Source organism: Podarcis erhardii (assembly GCF_964252035.2).
Source record: "Podarcis erhardii genome assembly, chromosome: 1".
NCBI classification, from domain to species: Eukaryota; Metazoa; Chordata; class Lepidosauria; order Squamata; family Lacertidae; genus Podarcis; species Podarcis erhardii.
In genome coordinates, this window is record NC_138497.1 from 85,987,205 (window position 1) to 86,007,974 (window position 20,770).

The 20,770-nt window shown below is 46.2% G+C and overlaps 2 protein-coding genes across 4 annotated transcripts in view; one reads left to right on the forward strand and one right to left on the reverse strand.

The window, feature by feature from the left end:
• The window catches only part of LOC309328778 (unconventional myosin-X-like), a 75,872-nt gene extending 74,105 nt beyond the window's left edge, over positions 1-1,767 (reverse strand). Inside the window, exon 1 of the mRNA XM_081839141.1 lies at positions 1,589-1,767. Coding sequence (XP_081695267.1) covers positions 1,589-1,609 — 21 coding nt within the window. The 5' untranslated portion in view covers positions 1,610-1,767. The remainder of the gene's footprint in view (positions 1-1,588) is intronic.
• Positions 1,768-1,905: 138 nt separating this feature from the next.
• Positions 1,906-20,097, forward strand: LOC309328903 (uncharacterized protein). Of its 3 annotated transcripts, none has more exons than XM_081839387.1 (3): positions 1,906-2,099; positions 17,947-19,150; positions 19,406-20,097. In XM_081839387.1, the coding sequence occupies exons 2-3, from the start codon at positions 17,954-17,956 to the stop codon at positions 19,490-19,492; spliced, it is 1,284 nt and encodes a 427-aa protein (XP_081695513.1). In that variant the 5' UTR covers positions 1,906-2,099; positions 17,947-17,953; the 3' UTR covers positions 19,493-20,097. The 3 variants fall into 3 exon arrangements, with proteins under 3 accessions (XP_081695513.1, XP_081695512.1, XP_081695514.1); XM_081839386.1 differs by lacking the exon at positions 1,906-2,099 and adding an exon at positions 16,849-17,437; XM_081839388.1 differs by lacking the exon at positions 1,906-2,099 and adding an exon at positions 16,849-17,437 and having other exon boundaries at positions 17,947-19,094.
• Positions 20,098-20,770: the final 673 nt, after the last annotated feature.

The following is a 20,770-nucleotide window of genomic DNA, read 5'->3' on the forward strand; positions in this document are numbered from 1 at the left end:
GGGTTACAAAGACCAAGCCCAAACACACATAGGCAATAGTAGAGGCCAAGTGAGGCAGCAAGTGTTTTCCAGGCAAATTGCTTCACCCCCCTCATCTATAACACACAAACTGTTGCTGGACCCCTGGTGGTTACTTAAAGAAAAGGTCCTTTCACCTGCAGTACTGTATAAATTATAATTGAATAACAAACTGGCACATGAAATAAGTATGGATTCCTACAACTTGAAAGTTTGCTCCATCAAAGTCAACAAGACTGACTTCGGAGGAAATACTGGAGACGGCTAATGTGAAATGTTCAGTTATTTCTCTTTCAGGAATCAACAAGCAAGACTATTCATGACTATTTTTTTTTTCAGCTTTGCCCTCCCTTTCCCCCTCCTCTCCCCAGTATTTTTTTCTTCTGCTGCCTGTGTCCAGCGTCCTGAATAAGGATATGTGGAAATATGCATGTGCACATGCGCATGCGCGCACACACCAGCCCTCTTCAACTGTATTGACGGGAATTCCTTGGGCACAGAGCCCGAATTTGCTCATTTGGAGGAGGGTAAGGTGACTGTTTTCACTTTAAAAAAAACAAAAAACCACACACAGCAGCAGCTGAGTGCCACTTTCAATCAAGGGAGCACCCTGTCATCTCCTCTCCCCACAGAAACAGAGGAGTAGATGCTACATGAGCGTAGCAAAAATCCAGCCTGTGAATTAGTAACACAGACAGACATAAAATCCCCAAATGGCTCATCCATTTCAGAACGAGTTCTGGGTTTAACGCGTCTGTTGGGGTATATTACTCATTCACACAGGAGGATGCACCCATCCTCGCAGAAGCAAAGGAGGAAGTCAGATGTGCCAAATCTGCCCCCTGCATCCCAACAAGTCAAGGTTCAAAGCCTCCCTTGTCATCACTGGAGAGAGGCTTGGACACCAATAGACTGTACAGACTGGCTGAAGGGTGGGAGATTCTCGGGGCCAGTTTTAAGGGTCACCCACAGCAACCAGACTGTCTCACGCCCGCCTTCCCCTCCCAGAAGGAAACTCCTGCTCCAGCGAAGCTTGACAAGCATAGCCCCGGTCTAGCAAACGGATCATCACCCCTTGCTCCCAAAAGGTCCCCACCGGACCCGGTTCTGTTTTCCGCTGGAGACCCTGCAGCTTTCCCCCTCCCTCTTCTTCCCAATGCCAGGGTTAAGTGTGAGGATGGTGCCCCTCCTTCACCTTTCATGGGCAGAGAAGCCCCCCTCTGCTCCTTGGATCTAAAGGGGGAGAAGCCCTTGGCCTCAGCCTCGACCCTCCGCCAGAGACCCTTGGATCAAAACGAAACCCGACCCCCGACACACCCACCCCCCGCCCGGGCAGTCTCGCTCAGCCGTTTGACGGCAGCCCAGCCGAGCCGAGCCTAGCAGGGACGCCTAGGGACCGGGGGCGACCCCTCCTCTTTGGCCGGCCAGAAAGGGATTCCGCGCGCCCGCCGCCGCCGCGCTTGAAGGAAGGCGCAAAGGCAAGGGAAGAAGAAGAGTCCTAGTGTCGAGGGACTAGCAGCTTGGAGGGGGCGGGACTGTGCCCTCGGGCTCGTCCTCGCCGCGCTCTCACCTCCTGCAGCTGGGGGTCCATCTGCTCCGAAGGCAACGCCGATTCCAGAGGCGGTGGCGCTTCTCCCTCATAGGCGTCCACCTGGCCTGGGGAGGAGGCGGCGGCGGCGCCCTCGCTCCAAATCTTCAGCGCCTCCCCGGCGCGCTCGGTAGCAAGAGCCGCAGCACGAGCATCCCGCAGGCAGAGCAAGCCCAGTGGCCGGCTCCAACCTCGGCTCCGCCCCGACGCCTGATTGGAGCCCGAGAGCGCCTTGGATGGCGCCGGCTTAGCGCCGGCCTGTTGCCCCACCTTCGCCTCCGCCCGCCTCGAGGCGCGGAGGGATCGGGGAGGTCACTCCCAGGAACGCTGGACTGGAAGTCCTGCCCCCTGTGATCTCGTTTGTGGGTAGCGGGAAAGCACTCTGCACTTGCTCAGAAGCTCTCTTGTTCGTGCTTAGCGCCGAGTATATGTTCCATGGCTTGAGACCTGGAGATTCTGAAGTGCTAAGTTGGACATAGCGACGCGCAGGCTGGTAATTTTCTTTATTTTCACATTTGTCAGCCTAGCCAAAGATCAGGGATTATGGGAGTTGTAGTCTCCAAAAATACCTGGAAGGCCACAGGTTCTCTGTACCTGTTACACACTGTCGTGGGATCTGCAGACCCTCCAAGTGCCCCTATTTTCAAGGAACATCCCTGATTTAGAGAAGCTGTCCCGGTTCCTGATTTGATCTTGCAATGTACCACTTTTCCTTAGGGTGTCCCTATTTTCACTGGAGAAATGTTGGAGGGTATGTGCCTGTTGTATTTCTTTATTCTGCAACAGCTTGTCTCTCCACTGATTTCAATACAAGAGGATTCTAATATTTTGGTTAAATATATGTGGGGTATGTGTGTTAATTGCCCTTCAGTATGTTTTCAGCATTTAAAATATCCACCAGCAGATGTAGTGTGTGAAATGACAGGCTGTGCACCGCATGGCACCATAGTGTTCAAGTGCATGCATGTGCTCTTAGAAAACAAGAAACAGTCACCCACCCACTCAGAAATGGAATAAAGGCCTTGGGACACTCTTCCCCACCTGCCTGATTTTTTTTGATTTTTTTTTGGACTACAACTCCAATTAGTTCCTGCCAGCGTGGCCAGTGATCAGGGATGCTGGGAGTTGTAGTCCAAAATATCTGGAAGTCAGCAAGGGAAGAAGTGGAACCATTAAAAATGGGCAAGGCCCAGAGTGACAGGGGAAGCCTGGCCAGATGGGCGGGGTATAAGTAATAACTAATTGTTGTTGTTGTTGTTGTTGTTGTTGTTGTTGTTATTACTTATTATAAGGCAGTTAGCTCACACTAGTGTGTGTGCATTAGTATGTATTTATTAAAATACGTTTTTATACCACTTTTTATTTAAAAATCATAAAGCAGTGTACAGCAGAATATAAAAACTACCACAAAACCACAACCTGTATTGTAATAACAACAATAATAGTTAATCCAATGCAAAAAGATTAAAAACAGATGTATAATAATTGCCAACAAAGGTTTGGGGGAATAAAAGAGTTTTCTGTAGACCTTGAAACACCAACAATATGCCATAACTCAGAGAGAAGTTTGCATCTATATTGTAGCTGTTGCATGTTAAAGGAGACTCATTTGATTAATCATTTTGAGTTTTGTTTAGTTAAGCAATACATTCATCAATTTAAACTGAATATGTTTGCCTATAAGAAGAAAAACGTTCTGATTTTTGCAAGACACCCATTGTTTGTAGTTGCTACCTATGTGGGACATCCTCTTCCAAAATGCAGCCTCCCTACTCGTAGGAGTGGACATCTATTCTCAGCATGCATGTACACCACAATCCTTTTTAAAATACTGGCTGTTTGAAAACATTTACAAATCTCCTGCCCAATTCATTGATTGAAATATTTTAAACCAATTAATCTATTGATCGACCCAGTGTTGCAACTCATGTTTGTGTGGTTATGCTGAGCAAGATGGGTGCTTCGTGTACCTGATGAGTGGGTTGCAAGTCCATGAAAAGCGCCTGCCAAAATGTGTCTGCCACAAGAACTCCTTTTTGTTCTGGTGAAAGAAAGGATGAGAAGAGATGCAAAGCTTGCTGCTCGGTGTCTGTACCAGAGCCAGGAAGTGATTGTCCGTAGCCACTAGTCATGTGGCAAACCCATTAATGGGGTTTTAGGGTCTCTGCGGGAAAATTGCGGCAGGAGTCCTCCAGTTCAAGGCGGCCTCTCTAGTGACCTAAAAGGAGACATTCACAATACCCAGTTGGAAATGGTAACGCTTTCCCTTTCTGTAACCTCTGTCTTACTTATTTCTTTTTTTTTTTAATAATATTTATTAGAAATTTCCAATTACAACAAAATAAAAAGAACAAAACATCCCAATTTAAAATCTTATTTTCAATAACATCTTTCCAGGACTTAACCCTCCCCTCCCCCTCTTGTATTCCAATTCTTACAATTAAATTCAGCAAGTTCTTATCCCAGATTTTGAACTTATTATCATTAGCCCAATTTTAAATATATTTTCCCATCCCCTAAAATCGACCTGTTCCCTTCCACGCGTTCCCCCCTTTAATATACAATACAAATTAAAATAATCAAATATAATTAATTAAGATAAAATTATAAAATATAATTAAGATAATCAAATATAATTTTACGCCCTTTGGATTCCAAATTTCCCTCCCCCCTTTCCCGGTTGCGTTCCCAATGTTCATCAATGTCTGATGTCTTCCTGGAGCTCCCACATCTATCTAGGCCATAGTCCTTTACCAGTCATCTTTAATTTCGAATGTCCAATCTTGGAAGGAGTCTATCTCAAAAAGGCCTATTTCTTCCATCCAGATTTTTATATTTAGGAGTAAAAACTCCAATTTTATTTCTTTAGACCTTTCAAATCTGGATGTCCCAAATGTTCCCACTTCCAACTTTATCCAATTCTTGTTGTTCTTGTTGATCTCTCTCCTTTTTTTTTTTTTCCTGCTCTCCTGCACAAATGTTCTAATTCCAAAAACTTCTAATTCCTCTGCAGAGGCTCTGTTATTCAGGAACAAAACATTATGCCAAGTCCCTTCCATTCTTCAATAGATAAATCTATTGTCTCCTTTAGTGTGTAGACCTCTGTAGACAAAATAGTGTTCCATTTCTGCAGTTTCCCAGGAGATAAAAAGTTCTATTCAAATTCCAAGCCAACGATACTTGTAATATCCCTCAGCTCCTCTAGATGGATTGCAATAACTCAGTTCCCTTCCAGATCACGCCCACCAGTCAAAATAACTTGTTATTCCTTGTTTTAAACAATTTATATCCAATTTATAACAAATGTAACCGGCAAAGTCCTCGTAACAAAGTTCTCATTTTTGTTCTTCCGCTTTGACAGCTCTTTGACAGCTGTCAAAACCTCTCTTTCTCTTCTCCCGGCGCTCTCACAAATCACTCCCAGGATTCCGGGGGGGGGGGGGGGGTTGCTTTTTAATTCAATTCCACTTTTCTCCTCCAGCTCAGTCTTATAATTTTCCATCGCGAAGTTAATAACTTTGTCAAAATAGGGTTGCGCTCGATCTTAGTTGTCAAATCCTTTACTTTAACTCCTCTACGACGGGGGGGGGCCTGACTTCCTTTTTGCGCCTCCCCCGCTCGCTCCGAATTTTTAAAAAAAATTATCCCCCTTTTTAGTCCAGGTTCCAATTACTCACGGGTTATTCTTTTAAGTCCAAATTTTCAATAGAAGAAGTCAGCGCTCTCCGTCGAATGGCATGCGGCTTCGCTCGGCAGGGGAAGCGGAGGACTCAAAGCACCACCCCCCCGTCACCCGTTCCGCAGCCTTTAAAAAGGCTCCTTCGCGGGTCGGGGGGCGCAAAAGGTGCCAGCCGAGTCACCATGTCCATGGGTTTCAGCGCCCATGGTTTTTGAGGGTCCCCGCGTCGCCGGCGCGGTAGGACCCAGCCCCTGCCGAGCAGGCTCCCTCCGGAGCTCGGAGGGAGTCCGCCATTCGGCGATGGCGCCAACCCGGAAGTCTTATTTCATCCCTTATATGTCTCAGTTGTTCTTTGGACAGTGGTACCTCGGGTTACATACGCTTCAGGTTACATACACTTCAGGTTACAGGCTCCGCTCACCCAGAAATAGTGCTTCAGGTTAAGAACTTTGCTTCAGGATGAGAACAGAAATTGTGCTCCGGCGGCGCGGCAGCAGCAGGAGGCCCCATTAGCTAAAGTGGTGCTTCAGGTTAAGAACAGTTTCAGGTTAAGTACAGACCTCCGGAACAAATTAAGTACTTAACCCGAGATACCACTGTAGTATGCTTCTGAATACCAATTGCACGGGCAGTGGCAGAGGTGATGAAAGTTGCTGTCCAACAACATCTGGAGAGCCACAGGTTTCCCATCCCTAGCATACAACAAAATAGGAGAACAAATGGTATATTAGAGCAATGCAGACTCCAGGCTATATATTTGTGTAGATGAGAACAGAGTGGCTTTGTGCAATCAGATGAGAGTGTCTTTCCAAAAAGGTGCGTGAAATACTGGAGATCCCACCAGTTAACACTCATGGTGATGCATAATGAATGCTAAGAAGTCTCATGGAATTAGTCTTGTCTGGCAGTACCCCTGAGCACTCTGAGCCTAGTGGGTCAGTTCGTCAGAAAGAGCTACATAAGTGCCACACCCTTTTGAACACCAGTTCTTCAAATATCTCTCTATGTCTGCAGTGATAGGAAAGGCATTAAGGTCTTTGAGAGGTGTAAATTTATATTGGGTCCCATAGATGGAGAGCATAGCTAGTTTAGGATCTGGCTGCAAAATTTAGCACATGATTCTAGTTATATCTCAGGAGTTTTGCTTCCAGAAAAACCCTCCAGACTGTGATGCAGTTCCTCAGAATGCCAGGAATGAGGCTCTGGCACAGATGTCTTTCAGCAGGTATGGAGATGTTTGTGTGCCAAAGGAGTGAACAGAAAACAATGCTGCTGGGATTCCTGTCACTTGCTTTGCCAGCTCTGGAAAAGAACGGAAACATTCTGTTCCCTTTGTCCCACATTCCCCAGAGCTGAGACTTCTATCTGGAATCTGCTAGGTGCAGAGGCTAGTAGTATGTCAGATTGCGGCTTTAGATGGATAACGACATAAGCTACAAAGCCCAAAAAGGGAAACATGATTCCCCCCCCCCTCTCTTTATCTCTCTTCTGGTCTGTAAAGAGAAAAATGGGCTCCCCCCCCCCCCCGCCACCAAATGCCCATGAATGAAAGGGTAGGGCACACCATAGTGAAAGAACTGGAATGTTACAGTCATTGATCAGGCCATTCCCATTTCCTCCACAAAGCCACAACTGGAGGTAGCCAAGAGGACCTCAGTCTAAGTGCCTGGTGGCAAAATAGTGGCTCCTATCCAAGGCCATTTCCACTGTAACCTGAAACACTGAAACTCATTCTGTTTCTCTTGACTCTCTTCCTGTGACTGGGACTTTCATCACTGAATCATTGTGGAAATCAGACACGCAGCACACCAGGGTGTGTGATGCCTTAGTGAGCATAAGAGGGAAGGTCCCTGCTTTCAGGGACTTACAGTCTAAAAATTAAGGGTACTGGGAATTGTGCAGAGGAAACTACAGCTCCCAAGATTCTTTGCAGGACCTCATGTGCATTGAATGTGCTTTGAATGTGTGCTGTGGATCTGCTAGGAAGCAAGGAAATGACCAAGGAAGGGAAAGCTGGGAAGGGGGCACAGTGATTAGGAAAGCAATAAATGATTGTTTCAGTTAGATGTGTTTAGGCTTAAATTACAGAGTTATAGAGAGAGGGTATGCCAGCGAAGGAGTTGCGCCTTGTGGTGGCACCAGAAAAAAAGGGTGGGTGGGTATAGAAGGGGCAAAATATATTTCTATGTGTATGAGTTGTGTTCCACATATTAAGAACTCTGAAAGAAAAATAACAGTCTACAATTGGGGGGGAGCTCCTTTTGGGGGGGGTGCTCCCCCCCAGTACTGCCCATGGTTCTGCCAGAGTTCTAATAAATAGGTGGGTTTTGAGGAGAGATTTGAAGCGCTTAAATTGGAGGGAGGGATGAAGATGGGGGAAAGAGCTCAGGGATGGCATGGCGGGGAGGGGAGGGGAGCGGCTAGATGCACCATCAAGAGCCAGGGATGGGAAACCTAAGCCTCAGAGAGTAGAAATCGGATGCAGAGGAGACTGAAGAACTGACAAAGCAGGGAGAGCTTTGGGCAAGAGCAGGATCATCCAGGACTCTGTTGGATCCTGTGTCATTATTTCCCAATTCCTGCCTAGGTTAGCTTTTTCTTCCTTCTGGGAGCCCCCCTCGTTATCAAGCATTTTGAACAACAAGTAGGTGATCCCTATCTAGGATGCTCTCCTGTTGCAGGGAGGGAGCCATCCTGTCTGCCTGGGATTGGCAAGGGTCTGGAGATGTGCCTGGTCACTGACACAGACCGATCAGCACATCAAAGGAGGGTCTGGTGAGCACCCATTTCCTGCCTTCCTTCTGCAGCTCCTTGGATGAGGTCATTCAAGAAGGGGAGGGGGAGGCAAGGGAGAGGAGAGGAGAGAAGAGGGATTCGCCTGAACTGGAGAGGCACTCATGGACTTCTTGCATCTCAGTCCAAATGCATCCCCCCCTCCCGCAATCCCCCACCATAGGACAGCACCTATGCTCCCCCCCCCCTTAGCAGGAAGCAGCCGAGAGGGAATTTCCCATTCTGCTGGGGGCTGCAGGAAGCGCAGCAGGAAATGTGTGCTATGTCTGTGCATAACCCACCCATATCTCAAGGTGTGTAAGCTTGCCAGTAGATGAGACATGCCCTGAATGAACAACTTCGATTCAATGATGTCACTAGCTCCATATGAGTCAGACCTGCTTTATCAAAATATAAATAGACAGGAGCTTCTGCCTGAAGGCAACACCTACCTTACTCATGATGGCTTCATGCACCATATTTGGGGTGGGATCTCCCCAGATGCACAATTCTACAATTCTATGATTGTCTCTAGGTTGATTGCTCATCCTTTTCCCAGTCTAGGATCATTTTGCATGAAGTGCTCTCTCCGATTTTTGATAGCTCTCCCATATCTCCTTTCGATCAGAGCATAGGGAATGGTTTTGTAGCGAGTCGTGCCATTATTCCATCTACCTCAATGTTGTCTGCACCAACTGGCAGCAGCTTTCCGGGATTTCAGCCGAGCTGTCCCCAGGCCTATCTGGAGGTGCTGGTGACTGAACCTGGGACCTTTTGCATCCATGGGAGGTGCTGTGCCCTTTGAACTGCAGACCTCCTTTTCTGGTCCTTGGGAGATGTTGTCCAATCTTGAAATTCCTAATTTTGGAGATCTTAGAACAAAAGATTTATCCCTCTGCCTATTTCTTTCTTTCTTTTTGGCACACTAACCAAGCCATACACTTTCTCCTATGGTTTGTTTTGTTGATTTCTTGCATATATTTCCCAGATTTCCTCCAAGGAATTCCAAGTGGCTTACATAGTTTCCCCTGTTTCCATTTTATCCTCACAAGAACCCTAACAGCTGGGTTTGGCATAAGGCCATCCAGTAAGCTTCATGGTTGAGTGGGGATTTGAACCCAAGACCTCTGCAGTCTGACATCCTGAGCATAGTGATAATATTTTTATGTGACTAAGTACAGTACTGTTTCACTCAGACTTTGCAAAATGTATATGAAGTCTGAGATAAATGAAAAATACCAACTCTTTCCACGCCCATAGCCATATTTACAAATCCGTTTCCGACCACAATTCTTCCAGTTTTTCTAATGATTTCCAATAGTAACTCCTACAGTCCAAATCTGTACTGTTATGAAAGAACAACCAAGAGACTTGTAGCATCTAGAAGATTGTAGATTTATCATGGCATAAGCTTTTTTTGGACTAAAGCCCACAACATCAGATGTGAACTCTCTAACCTATGAAATCTTATGCCACGATAAGGCTTTAAGGTGACACAAAACTCTTTGCTGTTTTTGCTGCCATAAGACTTAACAGGGATACCCCTCTGGAATGATGCTTTGATGAATCTGCCTTAGTTAGCTGTGGTGGGGAACTCATTTTTGTGTGTGTTACGGTTTCTCGCCTGTCTCATCAAATCAGGAGGTTGTCTAGCTTTCATGGTAATGATGCATAAGAGTGGATTGCATTTCCTTTGGGTTTAGGTTTTGATCTTTTAGCGCTTAGCAATGCATGGAATTGTGGTTGCATTGGTTGAGGTGACTCCTCAAAACTGAGAATTGTCCTCTGGATGGTTAACATCTGCGGCGTATAGTTTTGCTTTGCAGCTGTTGCTCTAGAGCTCTGCACGCAAATATCTATCTTATTTGTGCAGAGCTGTAGGCAAAGGAATCCAACTTATCTGAGTCATCTCACAATCCAGAGACAAGGAACTTACAACACTGCAGATGCTGCTAGGCCACATTTCTCATCATTTCTGGCGTTCGGCAATGCTAGCTGAGGACATGAGAGTTGAACTCCACCAACATCTAGTTCCCCACCCCTGCCATAATCTCAGACATATTCCATGGCAGTCATGTTACTTTGAGTAAGATTTGCTTCAATATTTTATTAACCGGCTGCCAGGAAAGGAAGTTTTTGGAGGTTAATATCTTACGATAGCCCCACAACTTACACAGGTGTTACATTCTGGGGATCGGGCCTAAAGCCAAAATCATGTACTGTATGGTCAAAACCCATTGGGTTCAGTGGTGGGTGGGATTGCCAAATACATTTTTTCCAGAACCCCTCCCTTTTCTGTTCCCCCTTCTTATGTATTTAACTTTCCCTCCATTCATGTAAAGCTGAATGCACACAAGTTAAATGCATGCAAGTTGCAGGCTTACTGTATTCATGTTGATCAGCTTGCATGGCTATTAAAATGTGTCAGTTCATGAATCCCCAATGTGAGGATGGGTTCTGGTTTCTTCCAGACCAAGCGTACAATGGGCAATCTGCCTGATTTACTTCCGTAAGAGTTGTGTGAAGGTTATGCGATGTTGCCATCAAGGTGTTACTATCCTTTGCTTTTCCACTGTACTGTAGTTTTCTGTCGCTTTTCTTACCCCTCAAAAGTTTGACTTTTTTCTTTGCCAGGGCAGGCAGGAGGGAGTGGATTTGTTGTGCAAGAGAGGTTTTATTTAGCTGTTGCTACTTGTTGCAATGTGTCCACTCTCTTCATGGTGGGTTGTGAATGTGCACTCTGCTTGCTCAAAGGACATCTACCTGAATGTGTGTCATGAGATAGGCTCCAGCCAATCTTCAGATTTGGACCTCAAGATAAACAGATCCTGCAAATCTTTCTTATCTGCCCCAGGAGCATGTGTTTGTGGTAGAAATGAATTTGAAGGAATGCCTGTCCAGGAAAGAAATAATTTCACAACTTGAACAGTTCTGCAGTCCTCTACTGATGTTCCTGTAACAACTGTTACTTTATGCTAGAGACTTCTGTGATTTGCTGGTTTGCTTTTGTGGTGCTCTTCATATGAATAAAAGCAATAAAACTGTGTTGGGTTCTTATTTAAACAAAAGCAAAAACCAGTTTGCAACTATTATCTTTTTATTTCACAGGATTTCTATACTGCTTCATTGCAATATAACCTCAAAGAGATTTCCAAGGATAAAATAATAAAATAGTCAGGTTGTATGCGGTGGTTGTTGTTTTTTTAAAAAAAACCCAGTTAGATGCAACTACTTTAAAAATATTCAGAAATAATACACTTTAAAGTTTGCTAAAAACCAGATTAAAACACATGTCAACATTACTGGACGCATTGTCTGGCTACAAACGTGTGCTGCGTTGCTCTGACAGTGCTGGAAGAGAGAGGGGCTTGGGCATTGCTCAGCTCTGGTCTTCTGCATTTTCAATCAGTGACCTTTTCTGGACTTGTTTCCACCCCCTCTCCATGTTGCTTTTGAAGGAATTAGGCCTGGCTCCCTTGAGATAGGATCGTATTCACACCAGCTGTGCCCTTGCTCTGGTGGAATGAGATTAAGGGGGTGTGAGAGGCTTTCACAGGATCACACTGGGGACCTGTGACACCTGCTCCCACCAGAAGAGAAGGGGATTGCCTAAAGGGCATTGCTATCCCAGTCAAAGCTGCCCACTGGCTGGCATTCCTAATGTAAAATGTTTCTGACTGCAAGCCGAGAACAGGCAAGGACAATCCAATGCAATAGCTGCCTCTTCCAATAGCTTGGGCAGTGGCTGCTGACTTTGTAGTAGATGTGGTCTGCCCTAAGTGGATATCATTTACACCCTGGTATCTCTAGGGTCCTCCTAACTCTTAAGGAGCTCTAACGTCAACCACAACAATAAAAGCAGCAGCAGCAATGTTAATGATGACGTTAGACCATGGTTTGCTTGTTTATTATTAAATGTTAACTTTATTGGGAAGACAAACTGCATAATGCCATCACCTGTCTCCATAGATATAAGCTTGTCCCATCCAAAATGGTCCAAATGAAATGGGGATTTGATCCCCTATTCCAGACCATCTTCAGTTCACAAGCGTTTCACTCAGCAATGTACGAGCTGCAAACGTGCTTCATTCGCCCAGCATTATTAATTACTTCTCCACACCCCATTTTTATGAGAAGTTTTGCTAACCATAAGACTGTTTGAGGAAATATCTTGTGAACATATCCCCTTATTGGAGGAGGGGTGTGGAAGAAAGTGTGGTCTCCTTGGTTGTATTGAATGCTAAGCCTTTGCTCTCTTGGTTTGGGTGTAGGACGGGGTGATGGGATTTTGTGTCTTCCAGTTTCCATTTGTGATGGCTGATGAGCTTTGGTGAGAACCTGCTTCAGTTGCACACCCTTCATTATGAGGTGATATACTTCAGCTCGTTCCTAATATTATTTTAAATATACAGTCGTACCTTGGAAGCTGAACGGAATCTGTTCCCAAAGTCCGTTCTACTTCCAAAATGTTCAGAAACCAACATCCTGCAGCCGATTGGAAGCCACGCTGGACGTTTGACTTCTGAAAATCGTTCAAAAACCAGAACACTCACTTCCGTGTTTTGATCGTTCGGGAGCCGAGGCATTTGAGAGCCAAGGTATGACTGTATCTCACTAATGAGCTAATATCCTTGCTTTTACCTAGTGGAGCTGAACATCTGTTTGTGTCCCTGTAAACTCAGTGTGCAGAAGGTCTATTGGAAAAGATTCTTCAGCTTCACCATACGCTGATATTTGACTTAGGGTGCATAGAGAGGAACCAGGTTTACAAGTGGCAAAAAAATAAAATACAGTGGTACCTCGGGTTACATACACTTCAGGTTACATACACTTCAGGTTACAGACTCCGCTAACCTAGAAATAGCACCTCAGGTTAAGAACTTTGCTTCAGGATAAGAACAGAAATCGTGCTCCTGTGGCACAGCGGCAGCAGGAGGCCCCATTAGCTAAAGTGGTACTTCAGGTTAAGAACAGTTTCAGGTTAAGAACGGACCTCTGGAACGAATTAAGTACTTAACCCGAGATACCACTGTAATAATAAAAAGGCACTGCTGAAATTGTATTCTTTATGAAGCAATATATCTCCCAAAGTCTGGCATATTTTCTATCTCTTCAAGCCAGCTCAGATGAAATGTGTCTGTCTCTGGTACAGTTAGAAGCTTTGATATTACCTCTTCCTGGCTTGGCATTGTTGTTTGGCTGCATAAGTTCATACTCAGAACGGCAAGCAGAAATGAGCTGATGATGTAATGGCTGGTTTGGGTCATGCATAGTGTGTGTGTGTTTGTGCATGGAGTAGATACCACATTTTTGTTGCAATTGCAGTTGCAGAATAAATAGAGTAGTTTGGGTTGATCTAGGAAACATTTCTACAATTAGCGGTGGCTTTGTGCTGGCACAGGGATGAGGAACCTGTGGCCCTACAAATGTTGTTGAACAATGGTCAATGGCCAGGAATGATGGGAGTTGTAGTCCAGCGGTATCTCGCAGGCCTCAGGTTCCCCACCCCTGGACCACAGCAGGTCTGAAGTGAGTTGAGAGTTCAACAACATCTGGAGGGCCACATGTTTTCCATTCCTGGGCTGTCAGAACACACTTTCACTGCAGAAGGTTAGGCAGGACACCCAGTTGAAATCACCGCCACCCTTTCAGTAATTTGTAGTGCCTTTCCTGGCCAGGGCTAGACATCTTTTGTGCTTCTGCAACATCTTCATTTCATGGCTTGCCTGCTGTTCCCCTTCCAGCAGCCTGCTCAGCTTTTTCTAGCAACTGGAGTCTTGTCTAGCAGGAAGTGTCCATCTGCACAGAGAAGTTGGTGCCCCTGAGTCAAAGCCAACAAGATGTCATCACCTTTGACCACTGGCCAAGCTGGGTGGGACTGATGGGAGTTTTTACAGCAACTTCTGGAAGTCATCACATTGACTTTCCCTGCCCACTGACCAGTTCAGGTTTTTTGATGCTTCTGTGCACGTCCAACAGATTCATCAGATCAAGCCTTTCTGATCATGGAGGAGGCAATGATGGAAGAGCCTTCCTCTACTGTAGCCTTTGCCTTCCAGATTGTTTGATCAACAACTGATAGCATCCTGGCCATTGACCACACAGATTGAGTCTGATGCGGGTTGTATTTCAAAACATGGAAGGCACCAGGTCGAGTCTACTGCCCTTCTCACTGTAATGCAGTTGGTAAAAGTACACCCCCTCCCCCCAAAAAAGCGTGAGGGAAGAAAATGTTGCAAACCTTTTGATACCTGGGACTGGCTCACTCACAACCACCTCCTTCATTGGCTTCCCTGCATTGTAGTTGCTGTTTACCACTCCCCCCACTAACAGCAGCTCTGAAGCATGTGAGCCCTAGGACGCAGGGATCAATAGTCCTCCCTTCCAATGGGCAAATCTGCTTTTGAAGCCTCATACTGCCTGCGTGGAGATTGCCCATTATTTATACTAGATAGTAAAGTGCCCATTCCCCTTCTTGAAATCATGGTGTGGAATTAACTAGTTATTGACCATGCTTTATAAATTGGCAGCACTGTGCTAAAAAGAGGATTTTCCAGTCACTAAAGGTAAGAGATAATGTGGTTCCTTGTGACACTTAAGAACCACCAAAGTGAAATAAGCATCATCAGTGCATGTGTAGGGTAATTGCAAGTTACCTAAACACTCCCCCTGCCCCTTGCCCTGGCCTGCATCTTTTCCCAAGACTGTGCTACTAGAGCCAGCTCTGGCACTCTGCTGCCTCCTAGGGAAATTCACAAGAAGTACATAAAAATAAACGTAGCTGTTTTGGTCCATAAGCACAATCCAAAATCCACAGCTGGACAGTTCCTTTTTGGGGGACCAACCCAAAGGCCAGAAAATCATGGCAAGTTTTGAGGTCTCTAGAACTCTTAATCAGGAAAGATGTTACACAATTTGGGGTGGGGGAGAAAAGATAAAGGTGCCAAAATTAGGCTGGATGTTGTAGCCTATAGCCATGAGGTCAGCTCTGTAGATTCAGTTCTAAGATTGGGGTCACAGACTGAATACAGTTCTGTAACTGACATAGAGTTTCGTAGCAGAGTAAGGCAAGAAGCTGTTACGGGCCATAGTATGAAGCAAATCTTCATGGCCTGTTCTGCCTTTAAAGCCAGCTGTTGGAGAGAGCTACTCCCTATTCATGCTACATCCCGCAGATGTAAGAGCAGACACCTGGATATCAGAGCACCATTGCTGCTATCAGTTTTCTGCCTTCTTCTCCTGATATGAGAAGAATACATGCGTAGTCAGCAAGCCTTGTAGCTGTATCAGACGAAGTGCACTCTGGTTCACAAAAGCATGTGCCATAATAAATTTGCCAGCCTTTAAGATGTGGGGTAAGTACAAAGCTCTTTGCTGTTTATGCTGCAACAGACAGTGACCCCTCTGGAAACCATACTTAAGGTTACCCAAGAATGGGGCAAAGAAGCAAAATGGTTTTTAAAAAATAAAAATGAAGGGCTGAAAAAGGATCCTGGTTCTCAAGCAGGGATCCAGTGTTTATGCTAGAGAAACAGGGATTCTTACCACAACTTTTATGAGGCCCACCTAAAAAGAGTAAAGGTGAAGAAACTCAGGCCCAGGAGTCTAACGCATACCTTCAAGCTCTTGGAACTTTTCCCAAGCCACCCTGCTCACCCCTCCCCTATACCATGCCCCCCCCCATATGCTTTTGCCAGGCTGGCATGTGGCAAAACCTCTTGCTTACATGGATGCAGGATGGGGAGCTGTGCCTGGTGTGTGTGTGTGTGTGTGTTGAGCCCTCTAACATTTGTGCAGCTGGAATAAAGCCTACTGTAGAAAGATGAGCCACATCCGTTACTTTGCCCATGTTTGCTTCTTGTCCAAGCCTACCGCTGGCACATGCACGCACACACACACACACACACACACACACACCCCAGATGGTTGCATGTGAAGTAATGTGTCCCTTGGGTTGGAAAGGTTTCCCCACCCCTGCTATAAGCACTAATCACCGCAAGACCCTTCACTGTCCCTGGACAGTGTCTCTCCCAAAGAACGCACTCTGTGCATATTTTGCCAGAGAGCCTGCTCTGGTGGTTCTTCCTGGCTAAGGCCCCTGCCTTCCCCCTTGTTTCTCCAGGAAGGTAACAAATCCTCATTCCACAATGCCTTTGCTGTGCTAGGATGTTGATTCTCACACACAGAGAGAAGTTCCTCTTTTTTTCAGAACTCCAGGCATCTGATCACTTCCCTGTTACCAACCGCCAGGGGAACATTTATTCATTTGCATGTCTGTTTTCTAAACCTGAACATTTACCCCTCCCCAGGTGACTCTTTGTTAAGCACTAGGCAAAAGGAAGATGATGTGTGGTCCAAGGCAGCAGGGAGGTGGGGGGTCAGTGGAAGTGAAACGAGAAAAGGACCAGGTGCATGTTGTGGAGAAAAGATTCCAGTTTAGGAAATTTCCGTAAGATTTTGAAGATATCTTCTTCAGCCAAGAAGATAGGCCATCCCCGCAGATTTCTCAATTTTGGGGGGCTACAGACTGAGAAGCTCCATACAATTACAGTCTATTATCATCCATTCTCCCTCCCAGTGGGTGGCGCTGTGATCTAAACCTCTGAGCCTCTTGGGCTTGCCAGTCGGAAGGTCGGCGGTTCAGTGGGTGAGCTCCTGTTGCTCTGTCCCAGCTCCTGCCAACCTAGCAGTTTGAAAGCACACCAGTGCAAGTAATTAAATAAATACCGCTGCAGCGGGAAGGTAAATGGCATTTCCATGTGCTCTGGTACTTGTCACGATGTCCCATTGTGCCAGAAGCGGTTTAGTCATGCTGGCCACATGACCCGGAAAGCTGTCTGTGGACAAAGGCCAGCTGCCTCAGCCTGAAGGGAGATGAGCGCTACACCCCATAGTCGCCTTTGACTGCACTTAACTGTCCAGGGCTTCTTTGCCTTTTTTATTTTTACATCAATTGTGACCAGGGAAAGCAGACCTTGGCAACAAGGTCACAAGGTAAAGAAAAGAAGTTTCTGTGTGACACTGCTGCCTTAGGAGTACATTTTTGCAAGTTCGGCTTGTTCCACAGGGATGAGGAAAAGCTCACTTTTAATACTAAAGGAGCATTGTCTTCCTTGGCATCCGGTCCTTTGACCCTGTTAGTTCTGGCACAGGAATCTCCCTTTTTACGAGTACTCCCTTGCTAGCGTGGCTGGCTTATGCCAACTGCAAGCTTTGCACCACTGATTACAGCTAAAGTTGTAAGGACTGAGTTCCCCTGTTTCAGTGCTGAAAGCATGTCCCAACATGCTGTGTCCATGGCAAAGGGTGTTTATTTGTCCCTCTGTGCAGTGAGACATAACCTGGTTCTTCTCTTCAGGTGACTGCTGTTCCTGGAGGTGGTAAGTTCCCAACTGCAGAGTGTGTTGGGGAGCCATGGAGGAAGTTTGAGATAAGGGGGAACTGGGTGTACTTTTCATACAGAGGGGGAGGGGTGGGGAAATGGCACCTCTTTGGACCACAGACGCCTTTGTGTCTCAATACTTACTCTGGTTGCATTATCACTGACATGAGGGTTATAGCTTCCAGTGGAGAACAAGAGCAACAGAATTACTGAATTTTGATGGCCCAGGGCCCACCGTATCAGATGCTTGAGGTGTTATCCTCAGTTGGTATTAAGTGGGTGTACACAAAGGTATAAAGAGATTTTGTAAATAGTGAATTGTCACAGGCTGCTATTTTTTGCATTTCATTGCCGTTTGACTCCACTGTGTACACACCTCTTTATTTTGAGGGTTGCCTTGTTCTGCTCACAATCCTGTGTATTTAACAACTGCAGTGACAGGGAAAGCTTTGCCTGCTGAGTTGCTTTTCACAACTTACCTAACCTTTCCCCATTCTACTTTCTCAGGCTGCTGATGGCATCGATGGAAGCCTTGTATACTGCTCTGCAAGATCAGATCCAGTCCTTTGAGGGACACATAAGAAGCTGCCAGCAAGCTTTTGACATTGACACCCTTTACAATGTGTTGCTGCTCCTGTCCCCTGCTGCAGATATCCAGAGCCTCGAGCAGCTGGAAAAGCTTGTTGAGTCCAGAGAGCAGGGTGGACAGGATAGAGTGAGGATCACAGCTGGCTGTGATAAGTGTGACATTGCCAGCTATATCTCCTGGTTTGTCACCTATGTGCGGTACCTGGGCTCCTTGAAAGGGTCATTTGACACCAAGGTTGTGCTTCCATTGTGTGAAAACCTGTACGTTAATGATGACTCGCTTGATGCATTGACCTTTGGACACAGGAGAGGACATGGCCTTCGTGCCCCAGCATCCGTTGCACGCACAGCCAAGCAGTTGTTCTCTGTCAGGAGGAAATGGGCTTTGCTCCTGAAAGGGGACACAATTGATGCACAGTTTTTCAGCCCCCAAAGCTGGCTTGATGTGCAGGGCTTTGGCAGTGCCTGTCCCTTTGGGAAGGTCTTGAGGTTGGTTCCTGATCTCTTTCACAAGGGCTTGGCTACTGCCCAGCTTGCCAGGCTGTGGGTGGAGCGCCATGCCAGCAACCATGGCACCCGCCCAGTGCCCTCAGATCTAGGCTCAACCAAAAGAGGCAAAGGACTGGCTGTGGGCAGCTTGGGACACCATGGATACAACAGTTCCCTTTGCCAGCCTGGACTACTGCAAGCCCAACATGATTGCTTGGAGGTTTGGCCGCCGCCGCAAGCCACCAGCAGCAGGAGCAGCAATGAGAGGGGCACCTGCATGAGAAGTGTCAGCCAGGGAAGGAACGAGCTGCACGAGATCCATGGGGAACTCATGTCCCTGATGTGGCGGGAGGAACGTTCTCTGAGCTTGGAAGCAGAGATTCAGGAGGTAAACCAGAGCATTTCCAACCTGCGGCATCACCGGGTGGCTAAGGAAAGGGAACTGGAAGCCCTTGAGCAGCAATTGGAGAAAGACCATTTGAGTGTGCCCTGCCCACAGCGCCAGGCTGTTCTCTGTGAGCTGGATGCCTTGGGGAGGCAGCTGAGGCTGGAAGAATACCGCAAGAACATCCTGCAAGGTGACTGGCTGTTAGAGTTGGAGGTCAGGCCAGTCCTTATGCGACCAATAAATACAGTAAGAAGCTAGGAAGTTAACCAACTGTGGGACCCAAAGGTGGGCAGTATGCTGCCAGCCCAGAAACAGAGCGGGCTAGATCCCTTGCAGCTGGAAGGTGGTGGGCCTGTGGCTGCATGGAACTGGGGCTCGGGTGGAACCAAAAAGCGATGAACGCAGGGATTCAAAAGGGAGAATAGCAATCTTGAGACAAAGGATGGAAAAATTCAGTCCCCTTTGAAAGATGAAATGTGTGTCTTTTTATCTTTCTTCCAGCTGCAGGAACGCTTCCAGGGGCTTGCACAGCTATTGCAGGGTAGGGAAGAGGTTCCCCTGGATCTTCAGCTCGCCAGTGAAACATAGACTCTCCCTTCTGCTTGGTTGCCTGCCTCTCAAATGAAGGTCGACTTGCTTCTGGGTGCATCACTTAATATATACCACCTCAAGCCTAGCTTCCGTTAGGTTGATCGCTGCAATGTATTTTACTTTGGGCTGCCATTCATGACTATCCAGAAGCTCCATTCAGTGTGAGACACAGTGATCCATCTCCTGTCACAGGGAGCATTTTAAACCACTGCTCCAGCATTGACAATGGCTTCCTGTGATCCTCTGGGCACAATCTGGGGTGCTAGTTTTAACCTGTAAAGTTCTAAATGACTTGGGGCTAACATACCTAAAGGTTGCACAACATTTATGGAACTCTGTCTTATTGTAAAGTCAGTGAAACCAAAGCTTGAACAGTTGTTTGGAAGCATTGTAAAGCCTTTTTGAATGAGGTAGCTTGGGGAGGCATGATTTAAGCTGGTAAAGCAAGGATGGGAAATCTGCAGCCCTCCAGAAGACTCCAACACCCATCATTACTAACCATTGGGTATGGGAGTCAGAGTTGGGAATCCAACAACATGTGGTAGAGAGTTTGGATTTTTAACATTATTATTTTTTTACACTTCAGTTGGTGTTCTAGTTTGGGATGGGGTAGGTTATATATATTGATTGCTTAAATAAAACAATTTGGCATGATGTCTCTCTTGTTGGTGAAAACTGTTCAGGTAGATCCGTTGTTGTCCCTGGAATGTCCATAGCCTGCAAAGAACACCCTTCCCAAACCCATCCTCTAGTCTAGCATCTAGTAGCAGCGGCTTTAATTCCAGTTCTAGTAATAGCTACAGTTGTGCAAGGTAGGATGTAAGTGAGAATTGCTAGCTTCTGTAGGGGTTTGGATAGCTCTTGCTTGCACAGCACAAGACCTTGTTCCACTATAGTGTAGTAGGGGAGCTGTGGTTCATTCAGTTGTGGTCACCAACCTTTTTTTTTTTGCTGAGATGCTGCTTTTAACACACACACACACACACACACACACACACACGTGCACACACTGTTAGTAGCTAGACATGGAGTATTCCTTGTTCACTTGTTCGGGTTTCCATACGCTCGGCGCATGCAGCTGTTTTTAAAGCAGAACTGGAACTTGGTGACAAGTCAGTATTTCCCCAGGGACAGAGTATCAGCCACCAAGAAGTTTTCCGATAAAGTAAAGGGAAGCAAAACAGGAACCAGAATCTGGATGGGGAAGCTGACCAAATTCCAAATGAGAACCAGTTTGTGGTGGTGATGAAATCAATCATGACTTGAAGTCATGAT

What these genes read in the sequence shown, in the direction of transcription:
- LOC309328903 (XM_081839387.1), top strand. Translation starts at nt 17,954, where the DNA reads ATGGCATCGATGGAAGCCTTGTATACTGCTCTGCAAGATCAGATCCAG. An exon ending in TTATGCGACCAATAAATACA is followed by an intron (nt 19,151 to 19,405) that starts GTAAGAAGCTAG and finishes TCTTTCTTCCAG; the next exon opens with CTGCAGGAACGCTTCCAGGG.